This window comes from Gigantopelta aegis, chromosome 8, assembly GCF_016097555.1.
Source record: "Gigantopelta aegis isolate Gae_Host chromosome 8, Gae_host_genome, whole genome shotgun sequence".
Taxonomy (NCBI): Eukaryota; Metazoa; Mollusca; class Gastropoda; order Neomphalida; family Peltospiridae; genus Gigantopelta; species Gigantopelta aegis.
The window spans coordinates 4,047,114-4,065,339 of record NC_054706.1 but is presented as its reverse complement, the minus strand read 5'-3'; the positions used below and the strand labels follow the sequence as shown (position 1 = coordinate 4,065,339).

The 18,226-nt window shown below is 34.8% G+C and overlaps 1 protein-coding gene across 1 annotated transcript in view; it reads left to right on the top strand.

The window, feature by feature from the left end:
* Window positions 1-8,368, top strand: part of LOC121380174 (protein bicaudal C homolog 1-B-like) — a 99,440-nt gene extending 91,072 nt beyond the window's left edge. The window contains exons 13-21 of the mRNA XM_041508976.1: window positions 1,217-1,363; window positions 2,299-2,388; window positions 2,747-2,924; window positions 3,969-4,132; window positions 5,083-5,243; window positions 5,814-5,928; window positions 6,709-6,860; window positions 7,316-7,415; window positions 7,509-8,368. Coding sequence (XP_041364910.1) covers window positions 1,217-1,363; window positions 2,299-2,388; window positions 2,747-2,924; window positions 3,969-4,132; window positions 5,083-5,243; window positions 5,814-5,928; window positions 6,709-6,860; window positions 7,316-7,415; window positions 7,509-7,636 — 1,235 coding nt within the window. The 3' untranslated portion in view covers window positions 7,637-8,368. The remainder of the gene's footprint in view (window positions 1-1,216; window positions 1,364-2,298; window positions 2,389-2,746; window positions 2,925-3,968; window positions 4,133-5,082; window positions 5,244-5,813; window positions 5,929-6,708; window positions 6,861-7,315; window positions 7,416-7,508) is intronic.
* The last annotated feature ends 9,858 nt before the right edge of the window (window positions 8,369-18,226 follow it).

Below are 18,226 nucleotides of genomic sequence, written 5' to 3'. Positions count from 1 at the left end.
TTGAATGTAGTTGTACCCGTGTATGTAGTGAGATTTGAATGTAGTTGTACCAGTGTCTGTAGTGAGATTTGAATGTAGTTATACCTGTGTCTGCAGTGAGATTTGAATGTAGTTGTACCCGTGTTTGTATTGAGATTTGAATGTAGTTGTACCCGTGTCTGTATTGAGATTTGAATGTAGTTATACCTGTGTCTGTAGTGAGATTTGGATGTAGTTGTACCCGTGTCTGTAGTGAGATTTGAATGTAGTTGAACCCGTGTCTGTAGTGAGATTTGAATGTAGTTGTACCCTTGTCTATATTGAGATTTGAATGTAGTTGTACCCATGTCTGTAGTGAGATTTGAATGTAGTTGTACCCATGTCTATATTGAGATTTGAATGTAGTTATACCTGTGTCTGTAGTGAGATTTGAATGTAGTTGTACCCGTGTCTATATTGAGATTTGAATGTAGTTGTACCCATGTCTGTAGTGAGATTTGAATGTAGTTGTACCCGTGTCTGTAGTGAGATTTGAATGTAGTTGAACCTGTGTCTAGTGAGATTTGAATGTAGTTGTACCCCGTGTCTGTAGTGAGATTTGAATGTAGTTGTACCCGTGTCTATAGTGAGATTTGAATGTAGTTCAACCTGTGTCTGCAGTGAGATTTGAATGTAGTTGTACCCGTGTCTATAGTGAGATTTGAATGTAGTTGTACCCGTGTCTGTAGTGAGATTTGAATGTAGTTGTACCCTTGTCTATATTGAAATCTGAATGTAGTTGTACCAGTGTCTGTAGTGAGATTTGAATGTAGTTGTACCTGTCTCTGTATTGAGGTTTGAACAGTTATGCCTGTATCTGTTGAGATTTGAATGTACCTGAACAATATCTATCTAAAGTTTGAATAAAGAGACACCTGACTTGTTTTGTTTCAGGTGTGTACAACCCCCTGATGGTTGTGTTTGAATTACGTGACACCTGACTTGTTTTGTTTCAGGTGTGTACAACCCCCTGATTGTTGTGTTTGAACTCGTGACACATGACTTGTTTGTTTCAGGTGTGTACAGCCCCCTGATGGTTATGTTTGAATTACGTGACACCTGACTTGTTTTGTTTCAGGTGTGTACAGCCCCCTGATGGTTATGTTTGAACTTGTGACACATGACTTGTTTGTTTCAGGTGTGTACAGACCCCTGATGGTTATGTTTGAACTTGTGACACATGACTTGTTTGTTTCAGGTGTGTACAGCCCCCTGATGGTTATGAGCCCCACATCCAACACCTGCGCCATCCACGGCCCCCTCAACGTGATCACCCAGTGTAACGGGATCCACAAGGAGTATCCACAGAACAGTGCCTTTGTCAGAGTCACAGCACTAGAACAAGGTGGGTGGGTGGTTGCAGAGGGAGTCTGTGGGTGTGTGTGTGTGTGTGTGTGTGTGTGTGTGAGTGCATGCGTGTGTGTGTGTGAGTGCATGCATGTGTGTGTGTGAGTGCGAGTGCATGCGTGTTTGTGAGTGCGTGTGTGCATATATGTGTGATGGTCTGTATTTGTGTCTTTTATGGGCATGTGTTTGCTATATAAGTGGCATTTATAGTACTTTTTACCATATAATATTATTTGAATCACAACCTGATCTTTAATTCACATTTCATCAAACTGCTTTATGTCTTATATCACACCTTTGTATATAGGTTGTCACTTAAAATACATATAGTATTTTCCTTCAGTCAAATAGTGTTAACAAAAAACCTGGTCACTAGTAGCTAGTCACTACTATTCTATTGTGTTTCAAGTTATCTGCCTTATAAAATAATTATAGTGCAAGCAGATTTAAAAATATGTTTTACATGTTACAACTGTTGCTCATAATATTGTTTTTGTATTTTATTGTTTTATTAACAACAATAGTAACCATTATTACCGATTACACTTATTCTGAATACTCGTCACGACAACTGGTACTTGATAATGAAGATTCATAATTTGGCATATTTGCTGTTACTTACTTTGGAATTCCTGTCATCATCACACAAATGTTTATAAACAGCATTTACATCATAAAAAAATTTTGCTTCAGAAAAAACTTTGGTATTTTAACCATAGTACGAGCAACTGAACATTGAGAAGTACTATATGAATGTATGAATATGTAATTAGGGTCTTGGGGAATCCCCCAAATAATCAACACGTTAATGCTGGTTTTACTGCCGCAAATGGATTTGTTTAGCCAGTCAAATTTCACATTATATGCAGAGTGAATTAGAATATGATTTTGATACCTCTTTATAAATTTAGTCAACTCTTTGTATTGTTATAGGTCACAGTAGTAACAACAGTGACTCGACGAGTCCACCCCACAGTCCATGTGCAAGTCCAGTTACAGTGTCCATCGGACCTCCATCTTCAGGTAGGTTACATTCACTAGTCCATAGTTCTCATTGTTCATGAATATGTCCTCATAGTCCATAGTCCTACGTACAATAATAAAAAGTCATTTCCATGTACATGTTTAGTTAATATCTATTAAACCTATATCGTCAGGTAGATTGTTTTAACTAGTCTGCCCCTTAGGCCATTTTCAAGTTCAATGAAATTTTTTACTAGTCATTACTGTTCCATTATCAAGGGACTCAATTTATATAAGGATGACATACAATATATATCCTTGTTGAATTAGAGATTTTAAAAAAAACAATCTTTCTTTTTTTAAAATTGAAAGTCATTAATTAAGTATTTGATTAAGTAAAAGGTTTTGTGTCTTTCAGTAGATTTCCCGGGTCTCCAGACGGCTGGTACGATCGGTGACCTTGTGACCCGTGAGAACCCTCTCAGCAGCAGCGGTCACACGCTGGACCTGCTGGGTCTGAGTAAAACAACGGGCTCGTCGCTCACCAAGTCTCAGAGTCTGTTCATGGAAAACACCCTGACGGCCAGATCACTGCAGTACGTCAGACACTTTGATAGTGAATGATTTGTGCAGACACAATTTGTCTTAAATAGTCACCGAATGGAGTTAAAACCCCCATTAATTAAGGGCATTTTAAACTGTACAGTATGTGATGAGTTTCAGTGTGATTTTGTTGCTGTTCGTTAAGTGTGGTATTACTTTGATCAAGCGCATAGACCAATCCTGTTTTATTCAACAGATTGTACTGGTATCCTACATGTATCTTCATTTTGCCTTACGAGTTATGTTCCTAATGTGAGAGCCACGGGTGAGCGTATTTTGTTAGTGTATGCAACTTCAATATACAAGTGTTTAAATAGCTGATTGAAGTAAATTAAATTTGTTTAATTTGTGTGGGACAGGACGCACCTCAATTGTACAGCGCTCGCCTGATGCGTGATTGATCCCCATCGGTGGGCCCATTGGGCTATTTCTCGTTCCAGCTGGTGTAACAAAGGCATGGTATGTACTATCCTTCTGTGAGATGGTGCATATAAAAGATCCTTTGCTGCTAATCGAAAAGAGTATCCCATCTGTGTGGTCCTTAATATCCGACGCCATATAACCATAAATAAAATGTGTTGAGTGTGTCGTTAAATAAAACATTTCCTTCCTTTGTTTAATTTGTAACTACTGTACACTATGTTGACATATTGAAATGCAGGACAAGCACTGCCACTCGACAAATTTGCTGATTGCGAATTTTAAACATAATTGGCAAATTGTATTTTAATTTGGCAAAATAATTTCATGTAATGCTTGATATTTTGTTGGAATAGAATGGTGGATTTGTGCAAGTTTTGAAGTTAAATAGATAATCTGGCAAACGTTTCTGCACACTAGGAGCTATCCGTGAAATGGGTGAGATCTTGTTATCTAATAATACTTGTTCATAATAAATGATACTGAACTGTGAAATGTCTTATCCATGGTGTCAGTGTCTTGAAATGATGAGCTCTTCTATTTGTCTCTAATAATCCATAATAACATGCATAATCCTAAAATAAAGACTGATATTTAAATATTTTTTGTTGTTTCAGAAATGGCCATGTTGAAAGCACGTGTGATTCTTCTGTAGCTGAGACGGATGTGTCTGATAAGCGAGCTCCGGGAATCGAGCGTAAGAATTCCACCACGTCACTCTTCACAAACCCACTGCCCTACGCGTTTGACTACGAACAAAAGAAACTACTTGCACTTAAAGGTGAGATACTGGAAAAATGTATTTGTATTGACATTGGACAGGATTTAGCTCAAACCTTGTAGCTCGACCCATTAGGGGTTTTTTTTCATCCAAACCTTTGCCCCACTACTAGTATTTCAAAGGCCATGGTATGTGTTGTCCTGTCTGAAAAAGTGCATATAAAAGATTTTTTGCTACTATTGAAAACATAAAGTGGGTTTCCTCTGAAGAATATGTGTCAGAATGACCATATGTTTAACATTCATTAGCTGATGATTAATTAATTAATCAGTGCTCTAGTGGTGTAGTTAAACAAAACAAAGTTAAACTTTTAACTTTTGTGTGAGTTTTAAATACGGGATCACATGGCATTTGACCCTAAAACATCTATGTATATTCCTGTTTAGCTAACACTTGCTACAACAAATCATTTTGCAAAAGGTTTAGACAGTATAGCCAATAATGAACTAAATGTTGTTGTGGATTTTTTGCTACTTCGCTATAGTTCAATTACATACAAAAATATCAATAATAAGTGGGATATAAAAACTATACGGCTGGTTGATTGAAGTACTCTTTGGGACAAATTCAATGTAATTAAATGGGAATATTTTGTGAGCTATTTAATAGAGACAGTTTGAACTAAATTCAGTAATTCAAACAGGTGACTGCTCAATACAGGTTGGTTCGGACTATAAATCATATTAGTAATTTGATAGGATAGCAAGGCCTGTTCTTAAGTGGTTGCTGCTAAATATACTTTGGACTATATATCAGTAAGTTGATATAATATCAAGGTTTGTTCCTTTAAGATAGGTGACTGCTTAATACAGGTTGGTTTGGACCATGCATCAGCAATTTGATAGGTCTGTTCTTAAAAGAGTTGGTTGCTTTTTAGAAGTGACTGCTATAGCAGGTTAGGTAGGTGTACATAATGAACACAGACAAGTGAAATTTTGTTGTTGTTACAGCGATGCAGAAGAAGCCTGAGGGGGAGTCGCGCACGCCGACAGACATGTGGTCGGGCCTGGGTTTCTCCAAGTCAATGCCCGAGTCGGCCATCAGAGAACGCATGAGTCAGCTCGGCACCGGCTCACACTACATGGGACCGCCCATGTCAACTACGTTTGAGGTATGGTTTGTTCTTTGTAGGAAATTGTTGTGATTTTGGCAGTAAATGGGTGGGGGTGAGCATGGGATCATTATTATTTTCTTATTGTAAAATGCTGGGGAACTGTAGGTTAAAATTGAAAGAAGTTGATGTTGGAAGAGATGTTTGTTGTGGTTGTCACTCTCAGTTATTTTTTTGTATTTCTGATTTTAGTATTTTTCCAGTCTTTTTAATTGGAAAAATGAAAGGTGGAATGTATTTGCATTTCATACATCCCTGTTAGAGACAAAACCATGTGTGATTTCTTGTATCATACAGCAATATCACCTGTGATAGGCACTGCTGTGAAGATCTAGACTCTAAAGCTATACCATCCAATGAAATTAACATTACTGAAACTAATAGTTCTGCAGTATATAAGTTAACTGTGCATGCATGAAATCACTATAAATAACTTGTAGTTTAAATTAGGGATAGAGTAGAGTATCAGTCTGTCCAAGAAACATCTGGGGTCAAAACGTCTTTGTTTTAGTAATATTATGTGTTGACTGTTATTCTGTGTTCTGAGTAGCCACTTGTTGTTTCTCACAGAATGTCGAGCCAGACCTGTCTCTGGACATTGACCGTGATCCCTGGAAGAACCCCAGCTCCATGAACGCTCCCATTAACAAGGCTCCCGGGGAGTACCCCAGTCCCAGGAAAAAGTGTAAGTCTCGATTTGTAGGTGTAACTTAATTAAGAAAATATTTATTTCATATGCAATATGGACCCTTGTAAAGAAGAATTCCTACATCATATGTTTTATTTCAAATACAATATGGACCCTTGTAAAAAAGAATTTTACATCATATGCTTTATTTCAAATACAATATGGACCCTTGTAAAGAAGAATTCTACATCATATGTTTTATTTGAAATACAATATGGACCCTTGTAAAAAAGAATTCAATATCATATTGGGAAATATTTTAACAAAGTAGAAGATTGTGGCTACCTTATTTCATAACAGTTTATAGTATAGTGATCCATGGAAAATAACTGAGCGAAGATTAAAAAAAAGAGAATTTGTCAGACTAGAAATAAAATGATGTTTCTATATGGAATTTCAAATGCCATAGGAGTCCTCCAAAGAAGAAGACAGAGGGGTGACATAGTTCTGAAAAAAATAATTAACTTGATTTTTGGTGAGATGTTTTTGCTTATATCAAATTAAGGTCCACACTGTTCTTGGCACACACGTGTGTTGATACCAGTTAATCATTATTGGTTAGTGAGAGAGATGTCAGGGTAGAAAAACTTTTGAGTTGTAACCAAAGATTACTGAATTGTACCCAGTGCTGGAAATAATTGAAACACATTTTAAATGTTATATTGGGGGGGGGGGGGGGGGGGGGGGGGGGTGTAGAATGTCAGATAAGTTGAATTTGATTGTGCCACTGAATACTAATACCAGAAATATTTTGAAGCATGTTTTGTTGTTTTTCAGATGAGTTTGGTTTGAGCATCAGCAACCACGTGGACAGCGCGACATTGGCGCACCTGCGTCAGAAAGATCTGTGGTCTCCTAAGACAGACCTGGCTGAGCTGTTCAGTAAGCTGGGACTCGGCAAATACACCGACGTGTTCCAGCAGCAGGAGGTATCCATGGCTTCTTCCTCTTTTAACTCCACGTTCTAGTACAGAGCCAGTCATTTCCTTTCAACTTCACCTGGCCTCAGGCAAATGCATATTCTGAATATCCCAACAGCCAATGGGATGGCCTAAAATTCTTCTACTGAGTCCTCAAATTTTCTCTTTAGAATTCGTTCTTACATATGGGTTTAATTACAATTTCTGTTTGTTTTGTTTTGTTTCATGTAGTAAGACCACAATAATATGATATTGTAGACGCATACAAACTGAGGGCAGGCACCTGCAGATGAAAAATTACTCTTGCTTGTTTTTTGTTCCTTTTAAAAATTAAAATATGGCTTGTGCCCCTTCACTAAACTTGTGTCTCTCCCCTACCTTCAGATATTGTTCCTATGGGCCTGTATTGACTTGGTGACCGAGATATTCGATAGATGATGATCTTGATGTTGTATTATTTTCAGATTGACTTGAGTACGTTCCTCACACTAACAGACCGCGACCTGAGAGAACTGGGTATATCAACGTTTGGTGCAAGAAGGAAGATGTTGCTGGCAATAGCTGGTAAGTACTGCCTTGTTACTACCAAGTGATGGCTACCAAGAAGTTGTGTGTTATAAGCTTTGTTTAAAACAAATTCAACTATTACTGTTACAGATTTGTGCAAGCGAAGAACGCTGCAGACCGTGACCCCTGGTGGCGGCAGTCACCCGTTCCAAGATAATGGTGCGTCGGCTGATGATCAGAGACGAGATAATATAGCCAGTCTAAGTGGACGTTGGTGAACACGTAACAACAGATCAGACCGCCAGAACAGTTTCCATGCCATTCGGATATCGCCAACAGGCAGTCGTATTGGCTGCTGATCAATGCTGACTGGTTTTGTCCAGAAGTGACTGGCCCTAACCAGTTCTAGAGGATTTTTAAAATATTTTGTGTGGGCAATGAACCGTTAATGATGTGCAGTAGGCTTTGATTGGAAGGTTTTAGAAAGGTTTTGAGTTGTAACCAGTGCTCACTGAACTACAAGTAAGAGGTAATTTGGTTACTAGCTTGTAACCAGTTAAAACTGAGTTGTTACCAGTTTGTAATTTGTGATAACTCAAGTTGTAACCAGTGGTAACAGTTGTAACCATTGTTTACCCACTTGTAACCAGTGGTAACTGGTTATGGTCGGTTAACGAAAGCTAGGTTTAATATGGATATTGTTTGAATATATTGAGGATATTTTTTAATTTTGACAAGAATCTTGAAGCTATGATTATGTGGACCTTATGTGACTGTCTAGTCTTTGTTTTTTTTGTTAACCTATATAATCTCGGTGATGTGAAATTCAGTTTATTCTTAGGCCCATTGGAAATGCCTCATTTATTTGCCAACAATAAACAAACTACATGTAGGCTAATCATTTTTATAATCTTTTATCAGAGATTGATGAACTAGTTTTGGGGGATCTTTTGAAGTCTGAACAAAACAGAAATCGTTCTTAGGCCCTTTCTCTCTCTCTCTCTCTCTCTCTCCCCCCCCCCCCCCCCCCCCCCCCCCCCCCAGTTTTTGTCAGACTAAGTTTCCAGAATTGATGCGGCGATGCTACAGCTTGTTTTTTCTTTTTTAAAGCATAGATTGCACAGAAAAGATGCATTAATTTAGTTTTTGTACATCGTCTTCATCTGCCTTAGTCCATCCTCGAGGGCCATGGTGCCCCCTCCTTTGCCTTGGTACACTAAATATTTTCCTAAGCAGTAGCACAGGGGTGTTGGGGTGTGTTTGTACAACCCACAGGTTACTACTACAAAAATTGATGTCATAGCACAGGAAATTAAAAAAACCAAAAGCTTGTTTTGTAAGGGTCAAAATCGACGTGTGCATTGACCAGAAATTTATTTTGTTTGGCCTTACTTTATAATATCAGTATCATTGTCAAATTTGCTTTTCTATTTGTTAATTTTGAAACAAGTCACAAAAGATGTTTTATGAATGTTTGTTAGCCATACTATTTAAATGTGAATTGATTAGTTAATTCACAGATAATGATTCTTACCCTGTGGAAATGAAAAAAATAGAGGTAGAGGAAAAGATGGTTTAACAGCCATTTAATTTGCAGATAATTTGTTTTTAGGATTCTGCCAGAATAAAATGAAATGTTGTAAGGTAGGAATTCAGGTGCCAATACATGGGATACTACTCCTGATAGCAGCAAACGATTTTATATACACACCCACACAGGACAGCACAGCACATACCATTGCATATAATATACAAGAGGCATTTTTACTTCTATTTGTAAAAAGAACAACTAATGAACAATGACTACAGTTAATATTTTCTTTTTCTTTCTTTCATCGGTGGCAAATATTTTTATTATAAAAAAAATCAGACAGATAATTATAAGGAATTTTGAAAGATAGGAGTTGTTGCCAGATCAGGAAGAAATGAGAAAGAATTCACAGGAGAGAAAGGAAAAGGGCAGTAGGGGGTACGGGAATTATGAGAAATGTATAATCATCATCTTCTTTTCGTTCCTTCTTGTAATGATATCACAGGAAGAAATGTATAAGAATATAAAATGATTTTGTTTTAATGTTTGTTTGTGATAAATGAGGCATTTTGTCCAGTTAATGTTCCTGTTTTTATTTGCCAACAAAACCATGATATTTGTGTTCAGACTCATAACTCCGTCCATGCAGAGATATGCTGATGAAGCTAATTTACTAATCGGCATGTGCGCACCTTTCATCACTTATTGATGAAAACAACTCTTTTTATATTTATCTTGCTTTATTTCTAGTATTAGAAATAGATGTATTACAAAGTATTCCGTCCTTGAATAAATATAGTGTGTTTAGCATATTAGTTCCTTTCATCACATAGTTGTGAATGTGGAACAACACTTAATAATTATTTATACAAGTTTTGATTTAGTAGTATGAATTTTGGTATATATTCTGCCCTTTATTACAGTATAATGTTTACACTTTTTCTTTTCTTTTCTTTTTTTGTACCACTGACTGAAATAGCTTTTAAAGTGCTATGTTAATGTATTATAAGAAAACAATTTTCTGTCACAATTCTGACTAATATCTTGGTACATAACCCGACCATTTTGAATTGTCCATGTTTTATAACAGGTGAAATAGATTGAAAGAAAAATCAAATGTTCATGCAAATGGTCTTGAAAATATTGACCATTTTGAATTTATATAACATTATTAATAGGTGAAAGAGATTGTAGGACAAATTACAAGCAAATGATCCTGAAAGAAATGATATTACAGGTGAAACAAATGTTTCAATTTTCGAAACAAAATATTTATAGCAAATTGAAATGACAAGCTGGGCTTTGGATTTTACTTTGTACACCACCACAGAAAAATTTATTATTTTTAGAAAAATACAAGCAGATATTTTCACAAATATTTACTTCAGAATAATTGTTCATGTATTAATTATTTTTTATTATTGCTTTAGATTTTGTCAATTTTAGAAACATTTTGAGACCATATTTGGTACATGTCATAAAATTATCTAAAAAGAAAATTTCTAAAACTAAAATAATAGAATATTCATAGATGTGATACCATACCTTATAACTTCAGTATGTAGTTCTAAATATTTTCTACTGATTCATGCATGTCATTATTACAAACAAACTGCTGACTTTCTCTATGCAAATTATTTGTTTACACTTTTTTTCATTGTATACTTACTGAAATACATTACCAATGCTACTTATTTATTTTTATTTCATTTTTGACACATTTTGATTATTGTAAAATACAGCTATTAGTTATTTGATAGCCATGTTTTATGATTACTCTGTCTCTATAGTATTTGAATGTTCATGTTGCAATTTTATTATGCTGTTAAGCTGACACCTAAAGGAGTATCACAAAGTGACCTTTTCAAACAGGTGGCCACTTAATACAAGTTGGTTTTCACTATACTTTCCTCCCTAAATTCAGCAATTTATTATCAACATATATTTTTTAATTGAAATTGCAAGGAGATTGATGTCCATTCGTTTTAGTCCCCTAATGGTCCAACTTTTTTAGGCATTGCATGATTATACTGAGGTAAAATTTTGCATACACCTTTATCATGTACAGATCAGGTTTAACTTTTATGGAAATTTATCCATTTTTTCACAGAGTTATGGCCCTTGAATTTAGGATCTAGTAAACTTTGTTTGGCCTGATATGGGACATGTATTGCTTTAGCAACATTCTCAGAATGCTTGTTCAATTTATGGTACTGACATTTTGAAGGTGTTTAGGCACAAGAATATGTGTACTGTATTGTAATATTGTTCAAATCAATTGACAACTTTCGAAAGATGATTTATGAAGAAAAAAAAAAATTGCTTAATTTTGTGTGGTTAGTATATATTATATGATTTTGTAAAATAATAAGAGCCTCTAGGTCTTACAATAGGTGGCTGTTTAATACAGGTCAGTTCTATGCTGTGTTTTGTGATTTGGAGCAATAGTAAGGTGGCTGTGTAGAAGAGGTGTCTGAATGAGTTGGTTTGACAGTAAGGTTACATTTAGTGTGTTACTGAAACTCAGTCTTAGTCAACTTTTACTGTGACTCAGTCATAGTAACTTTTTACTGTGACTCGGTCTTTGTAAACATTTCTTATTTTCTTTATGGCTGGATTATATTAACTGCTGTGTTTAGGGTATCTGACAGATACTGTTGTTATTATTACTGTCTTGTTTTTGATTTATTGCTGATTAACTGAGAGTACTAGAAGGTCCACAGGTAGTATATGTATGTAGTATAATGTTCATCACCAGCACCTCCCTGTCTCAGTGAGTTAGGCAGGCTATGCAAGGTACACAGTTCATTCCTTCTTTTAGGTAAGCTCTCCTGGGCATGCATTCAGCTATTTGGGTTGTCTATCTAGGACAGGGGTTAATGATAGAGAAGTCGGTGTATTCACCTAACACTTTCCCATTTAGCTTTTCAAACACATTCTTTATGTGAGCTAGTTTCGAGATGCAAACCCAGCACCTGCCATGCATAAAACTTATTGTTAAAGTTAAGACTGAGGCTTACATTTATTGTTTAGTCTGATGCCACACCACTGATTGTTGTGGTCTGTAGGATCAACTGTATCTATCAGGTTTGTTCTCACTACCCAACCAGGCTCCAGGTCTAACAAACTTTTACATCCTAGACTAAAGGTGGGTTTTTTTTGTTAAACGACACCACTAGAAAGGGATCTTTTATATGCACCATCCCACAGGCAGGACAGCACATACCACAGCCTTTGGTATACCAATTATGGTGCACTGGAACGAGAAATAGCCCAATGAGCCCACCAATGAGGATTGATCCCTAGGTCCTAGGTCCTAGACTAAGACACCATACAAATTGGATGTATGTGACGTCTCTAAACATTTGAGTGAAGACTGAAGGTTATAAGTTCAGGCCCAATGTACTGTGTTAGTGTTTATACTCTAAATAGAGTTTAAAATCATACGGTTTCTTCTGTTATGCAAAAATTGATAAATGTTTTGTTAGTGTTAATTTTTTCATCCTTGTAAAAAAACAAATAATTTTTTTGGCTTGATACTGTGTTTAATTGATGGTAATGATACAGTGTTTAATTGATGGTAATGATACTGTGTTTAATTAATGGTAACGATACTGTGTTTAATTGATGGTAATGATACTGTGTTTAATTAATGGTAACGATGCAGTGTTTAATTGATGGTAATTATACTGTGTTTAATTAATGGTAACGATGCAGTGTTTAATTGATGGTAATGATACTGTGTTTAATTGATGGTAACGATGCAGTGTTTAATTAATGGTAACGATGCAGTGTTTAATTGATGGTAATGATACTGTGTTTAATTGATGGTAATGATACTGTGTTTAATTAATGGTAACGATGCAGTGTTTAATTGATGGTAATGATACTGTGTTTAATTGATGGTAATGATACAGTGTTTAATTGATGGTAATGATACTGTGTTTAATTAATGGTAACGATGCAGTGTTTAATTGATGGTAATGATACTGTGTTTAATTAATGGTAACGATACTGTGTTTAATTGATGGTAATGATACTGTGTTTAATTAATGGTAACGATGCAGTGTTTAATTGATGGTAATGATACTGTGTTTAATTAATGGTAACGATACTGTGTTTAATTGATGGCAACATTTTCCTGACATGCTGGGACGTGGTGCTGGTGATGTGATGTTTGGCTGGCAAGAGATTTGCTCTGACATTGTTAAATTCTCTTCACACTGGCTGTTCAGAGGGGTTTCTTGTTTACTGGCAGATATGCTTGGCTGATCGTCCTAATAGCTTTGATGTAATGCCGGTTTAATGTCATACTTTCCACAACTAAACATTTACTGTGTTGTTTATCTGAAAATTGTTGTGTGATTTTGATCAGTCAGATTCCTGTACTTGTTGTGTGGTTGTTGTGATAATTTATAGTGCTTCTAGTTTAGATCATTTGTTTATTGGATTGAAAACTGTTTTTTGGACATAATACTTTTACCATTAGTACATAATATGAGTTGATTTTTATTAGTTTATTGTATATTTTTACAGCAAATTATTTAGTCTTCATGCATGTATCCTGGACTATGTGTCCAAATTCAAGCCACTGTACTGTAACTAAATTTTCAAGAAAAACTTTATCCTATAATATATAAAGAGACTATTTGCACTAAAATTCTGGTGAATGTTTTAAATTTATTCTTTAATGTTGTAACCACAAATGTTGTGAAATGTTATTATTCTTCGCTGGGGTTTTTGTAATATGATAAGTAATTATTTTGTATTTGTTGAGAAGTGTTTTTATTTTATCTTGGGAAGGGATCATTTTGCTGTGATGCTAACCTTTGCTGTTTGACAACATTATAGAAATCATAGTGGCTCCATCTGTAGATTAACACATGTTTTATTATCTCATGGTGATTCGTGTTTTGATGTTGTGCTATTCTCACCTAACAACAATATTGTTTCTTCCCTCACCTGTAACATGACCGTGACACATGACTGATCATAAAGTATTTCAAAGATGTTTGAATATTCTAGGCTGAAAAACTTTCCTGTTTTTCATGAATTCACATGTCACTCTAATCAAATAAATGTTACAGCCAGCAGTTTAATTAGTCAAATATTATGCTTCAACAATGATAAAATGATCTCTAGAAATAGCATAAAATAAAGAAATACAATTTATTAACAAACATGTTATCAACAAATGCAAATAAAAATAACTTTGTGAATATATTTCATTATAAAAGTCACAGACCCTAGTTTTAACCTATGGAAATGTCTCATTTCAAGTATTAATAATGAATATGTTAGTGAAAAATATGTGTTAGTGTTTAAAAAGTAGGGTCTGTCAAATTTGCTATGTTTTGTTTTGCTTAGTATATGAGTTTTGATTTCATGACTTAATTCACTAAACTGATAATTTCTGGAATACATGTGATAACGGAATATATTTAAGACGGACAAGATGTACAGCATGCATGTTTACTTACAAGTTTATAATTCTGTTGTCGCCAAGGTCTTTTCTCTGATTTGTTTTTTCTCAGTAATATTTCTGTTTTCTCCTGATTAATGAGTGTTTATTGTTGTTTGTTGTGAACACTGGTCAGCCAGTAAACATGGAACCTAAAGCAGCCAAAGTAATGTAATACTTTTATATATAATATTATATTGTTGTGTTTGGGTTAAACATTAGTGGTATTGTGGGATCGATGTCATAAATGAAATTAAATATTGAAAAAGTATTATGTTATGTCGCATGCAATTCTTATTTGTTTATTTGTGTTTTTTGTTGTATACAATGTTACATTTATGTCTCATTACATGAACATTTATTAACTTTATTATCGTCTTATTGTGAGTAAGTGTTCAGATATATCTCATTTATGTACAGATCTGATGATTTTGATAAAGATACATATTACTTTCCGTCCATAAAAAAATTGATATATTTTTAGCTTTATAAGCAGTTCACATTTTTCAGGAAATTATACAACAAAACAATCAATATTGAAAAAGAAAACCAGTGATAAATAGTAACCTGTTTGATATTGTTTTTTGTTTCAAATAATATTTATTTACAGACATCCAATCATATAATCTAATATAAAGTAATTGCAACATTTAGGCTACAGAATGAGAAGAGAAAATGGCCTCTGCCACATCAATTACTCATTTTAAACAAGTTTTCTGTACACACGTAGGACAGCGCGTACCACAACCTTCGGTGTACCAGGAATAAATTATTGGTTTTCATTCCTTTGAGTACCATCTTTGGATTTTACTATAACAACATCAAATCATGTTTGCTTAAAAATACTTTGTGAGCATAACCTGATTTTATATTGTTGTTTTTTCCATACGAATTGAAGTAAAAATGTATTGATAAATAAAGTAATTCTTAATTATGTGAGATATATTGAAATTTATTAATGTTAAGAAATATTGTATTGAAATTTAACAGTATGGAGAATTTTGTTAAAGAAAATAATATACATGTATATATATTGGGATTTTGAAATATGAAAAATTTATATACAAAACCAGTTATACAATTGTCTCATGAATTGTGAAAACATTTACATTTTAGTTTTAGTATCTTTTGCTAGCATAGCTTGTGTTGCTAGCCAATATTTGCAATATGCTAATTTTTATAACATTTTGTCTTTTGAATATGTATATTTGTAATTTCTTCTCATATAGTAATATAACATTTGAGTAATAAGAAATGGGTAGATGTAAATAATAATTACTATTAAAAAAGTTTAAATGTTCAATATATTTAAATAAGAATTAATGGAATATCTGCTTGCACTTGTTACTTTGCAAATATTATTGTTTGTTTTGTCAAGATTGGGGTTTTTATGATTTTTGTTAAAATATTTACCATTTGCAGAATTTTATTTGGGATCTGTATACCATACATAATAATTATATACATAATATGTAACTGATCTAATTTACAACAATAATGAACTGAAAATGTTCAGTTTTTAAGGGGCTGACACCCCACCCCATCCCTGAAAACAAAAGGGAGGGGCAAAAAAAAGGGGAAAAGGTCCCAAGAGCATACAAACTGTAATTCCCTGTTAGATTTTTAAATTGTAGCTCTTGTATGCATTTTGATACTTTTTAAATCAGTTCTGCCATGGTTTATAATTATAATACTGTAATAGTTGGCAGGATTCAGCATTATGCTGACTAAGTATTGTTTAAATCTGGTGCAAGAGAGCATGTGTAAAACTTGTTACAACGAGGGTAACTTTTAGTATTGGGTAAAGAATAGATGTTGTAAAACTCCTGTAAAATGTGTGATTCTTGTAAATAGCATCAGATCCAACATGCAGTTTAGAACAGGTGAGAATTATTCATTAATTCCTTGTAGCAAGAAATTGACGTATATGGGCTGTCCATTCTGCCTCATGGTTTCAAACACAATTTAGTCTGATACATTTAACAATTATTGTTATAATCTATGAGTGTAGTTTTTAATTTACGGTTCTCATAGTTGCATTTGGTGCAGCACACACGATTGTTATATTCCATTTAGTATTGAAACATAGTGATAACATTTTTTTAAAATTCAAGTTAACTTGATTTCCATATTCTAATACAATTGAGGCTCAAACATGTTGTCCCTGGAACACACCTGAGCTATCTGGGCTGTCTGTCCAGGATAGTGGGCTGATGGTTCGAAGTTAATGAGAAAGAAATTGATGTAGTGAACAATTAAAACTCTTTCTGGGTTGGAGCTAGTACCAGTAGACGAACCAAGTACCTACAGAACCTGATGTGAGTGTCTTAAGCACAACATCAGCAAGGCTGATTGCAAGGTAACAGACACATCTGATATAAAATGATGAAGATGTCAGTTTGACCAGTCCACTGTGCTGTGGAGTGACAAAGGCAACACTTAGGAAAATGTCATTATGACCATTTACACAGTATTCAAAATTAGTTTTAATTTATACCAAGTGAATAATATATCTTTAATTCCCTGCTATATAGTAAAATGTGTAATGTTAATACAGTTTTAGGGTCAATTTAACAACAAAATAAATCAATGTGGTATTTCTAGTTTGATCAGTATTACATCTTGTATAAGTCCACGATGATTTAATATTGAACCATTAAAGTAATTATGTGTATATCAGGCAAACATAATCAATCTCAAATGAATATTAATCTTGTATGACAAGTATTTAAGGAATTGAAATAAGTGCTAGAAGAATCACATATTTCTGCAAGGATTATTTTACAACCTCTGCTATGATCTGTTAATTACTGTCATTTGCTCAAATTGTAACATTGTCGTATCAAGTAATTCTGAAGATAAAATATTGAATCTCCACATTACATTTTGTTTTTGTTGTTATTTCATGCTGTATTGTCGTGCTTGCTACTTTCAAGGGTTATATGCTCTTTAATGGAGACCTTGCCTGCTGGAAACAAAGGATGCATCAGATATACATATTTGTGTACGCATGCACGCACACAAACACATATGCACGTGCGCACAGACATGCACACACAAAAACATACATACAGACCTACATACACACACAGACATACATACATACATTATAGACACTCACTTTGACATACGCTACTCATCCGGAGCATATGTTAATTTTGTTTAACGACACCACTGGAGCATATTGATCAACAGCTTTTGGATGTCTATTGCTAAATTTTTCTAATAACTTGGGATCATGCACTTTCCCACAAACAGGACAAAATATACCACAGACCGATAACCAGTCGTGGGTCACTGGCTGGTACGGGGGGGGGGGGGGGGGGGGGACACAATTACTCTAGTGCCACCCTAGACACACTAACAACAACAGACTGATTGCCAGTCGTGGGTCACACACACACACAGACACACATACTAACACACACACAGACACACGCACACAAACAGAATATACCACAGACTGATAGCCAGTCGTGGGTCACTGGCTGGTATGTGGAAACACAATCACTCTAGTGCCACCCTACACACACACGCAGACACGCACAGAGAGAGAGAGACACATACATACACACATACACACACACACAGACACACACATTTAGCTACCAGTCTTGGATACGACCATAATTGTATTACTGGAGTATGTGGAATAATGAAAATTTGACCCAAAAAATTAAACGCTAGTTTCATCCATTTAACTCCTTCAGACAGAAACTTTGATTTTAGTGAAATATCTTCTGACCCTATTGTTCCTGGGTCTAAATTTGCTGAAGATGATCGACAATTTGCATTTCTTTATCAACACCTCCCCCATCACTAAATATTGTTTCTGTCCTTAATTTAAATCTGTCACCATTAGTAGTGGTCTGGATT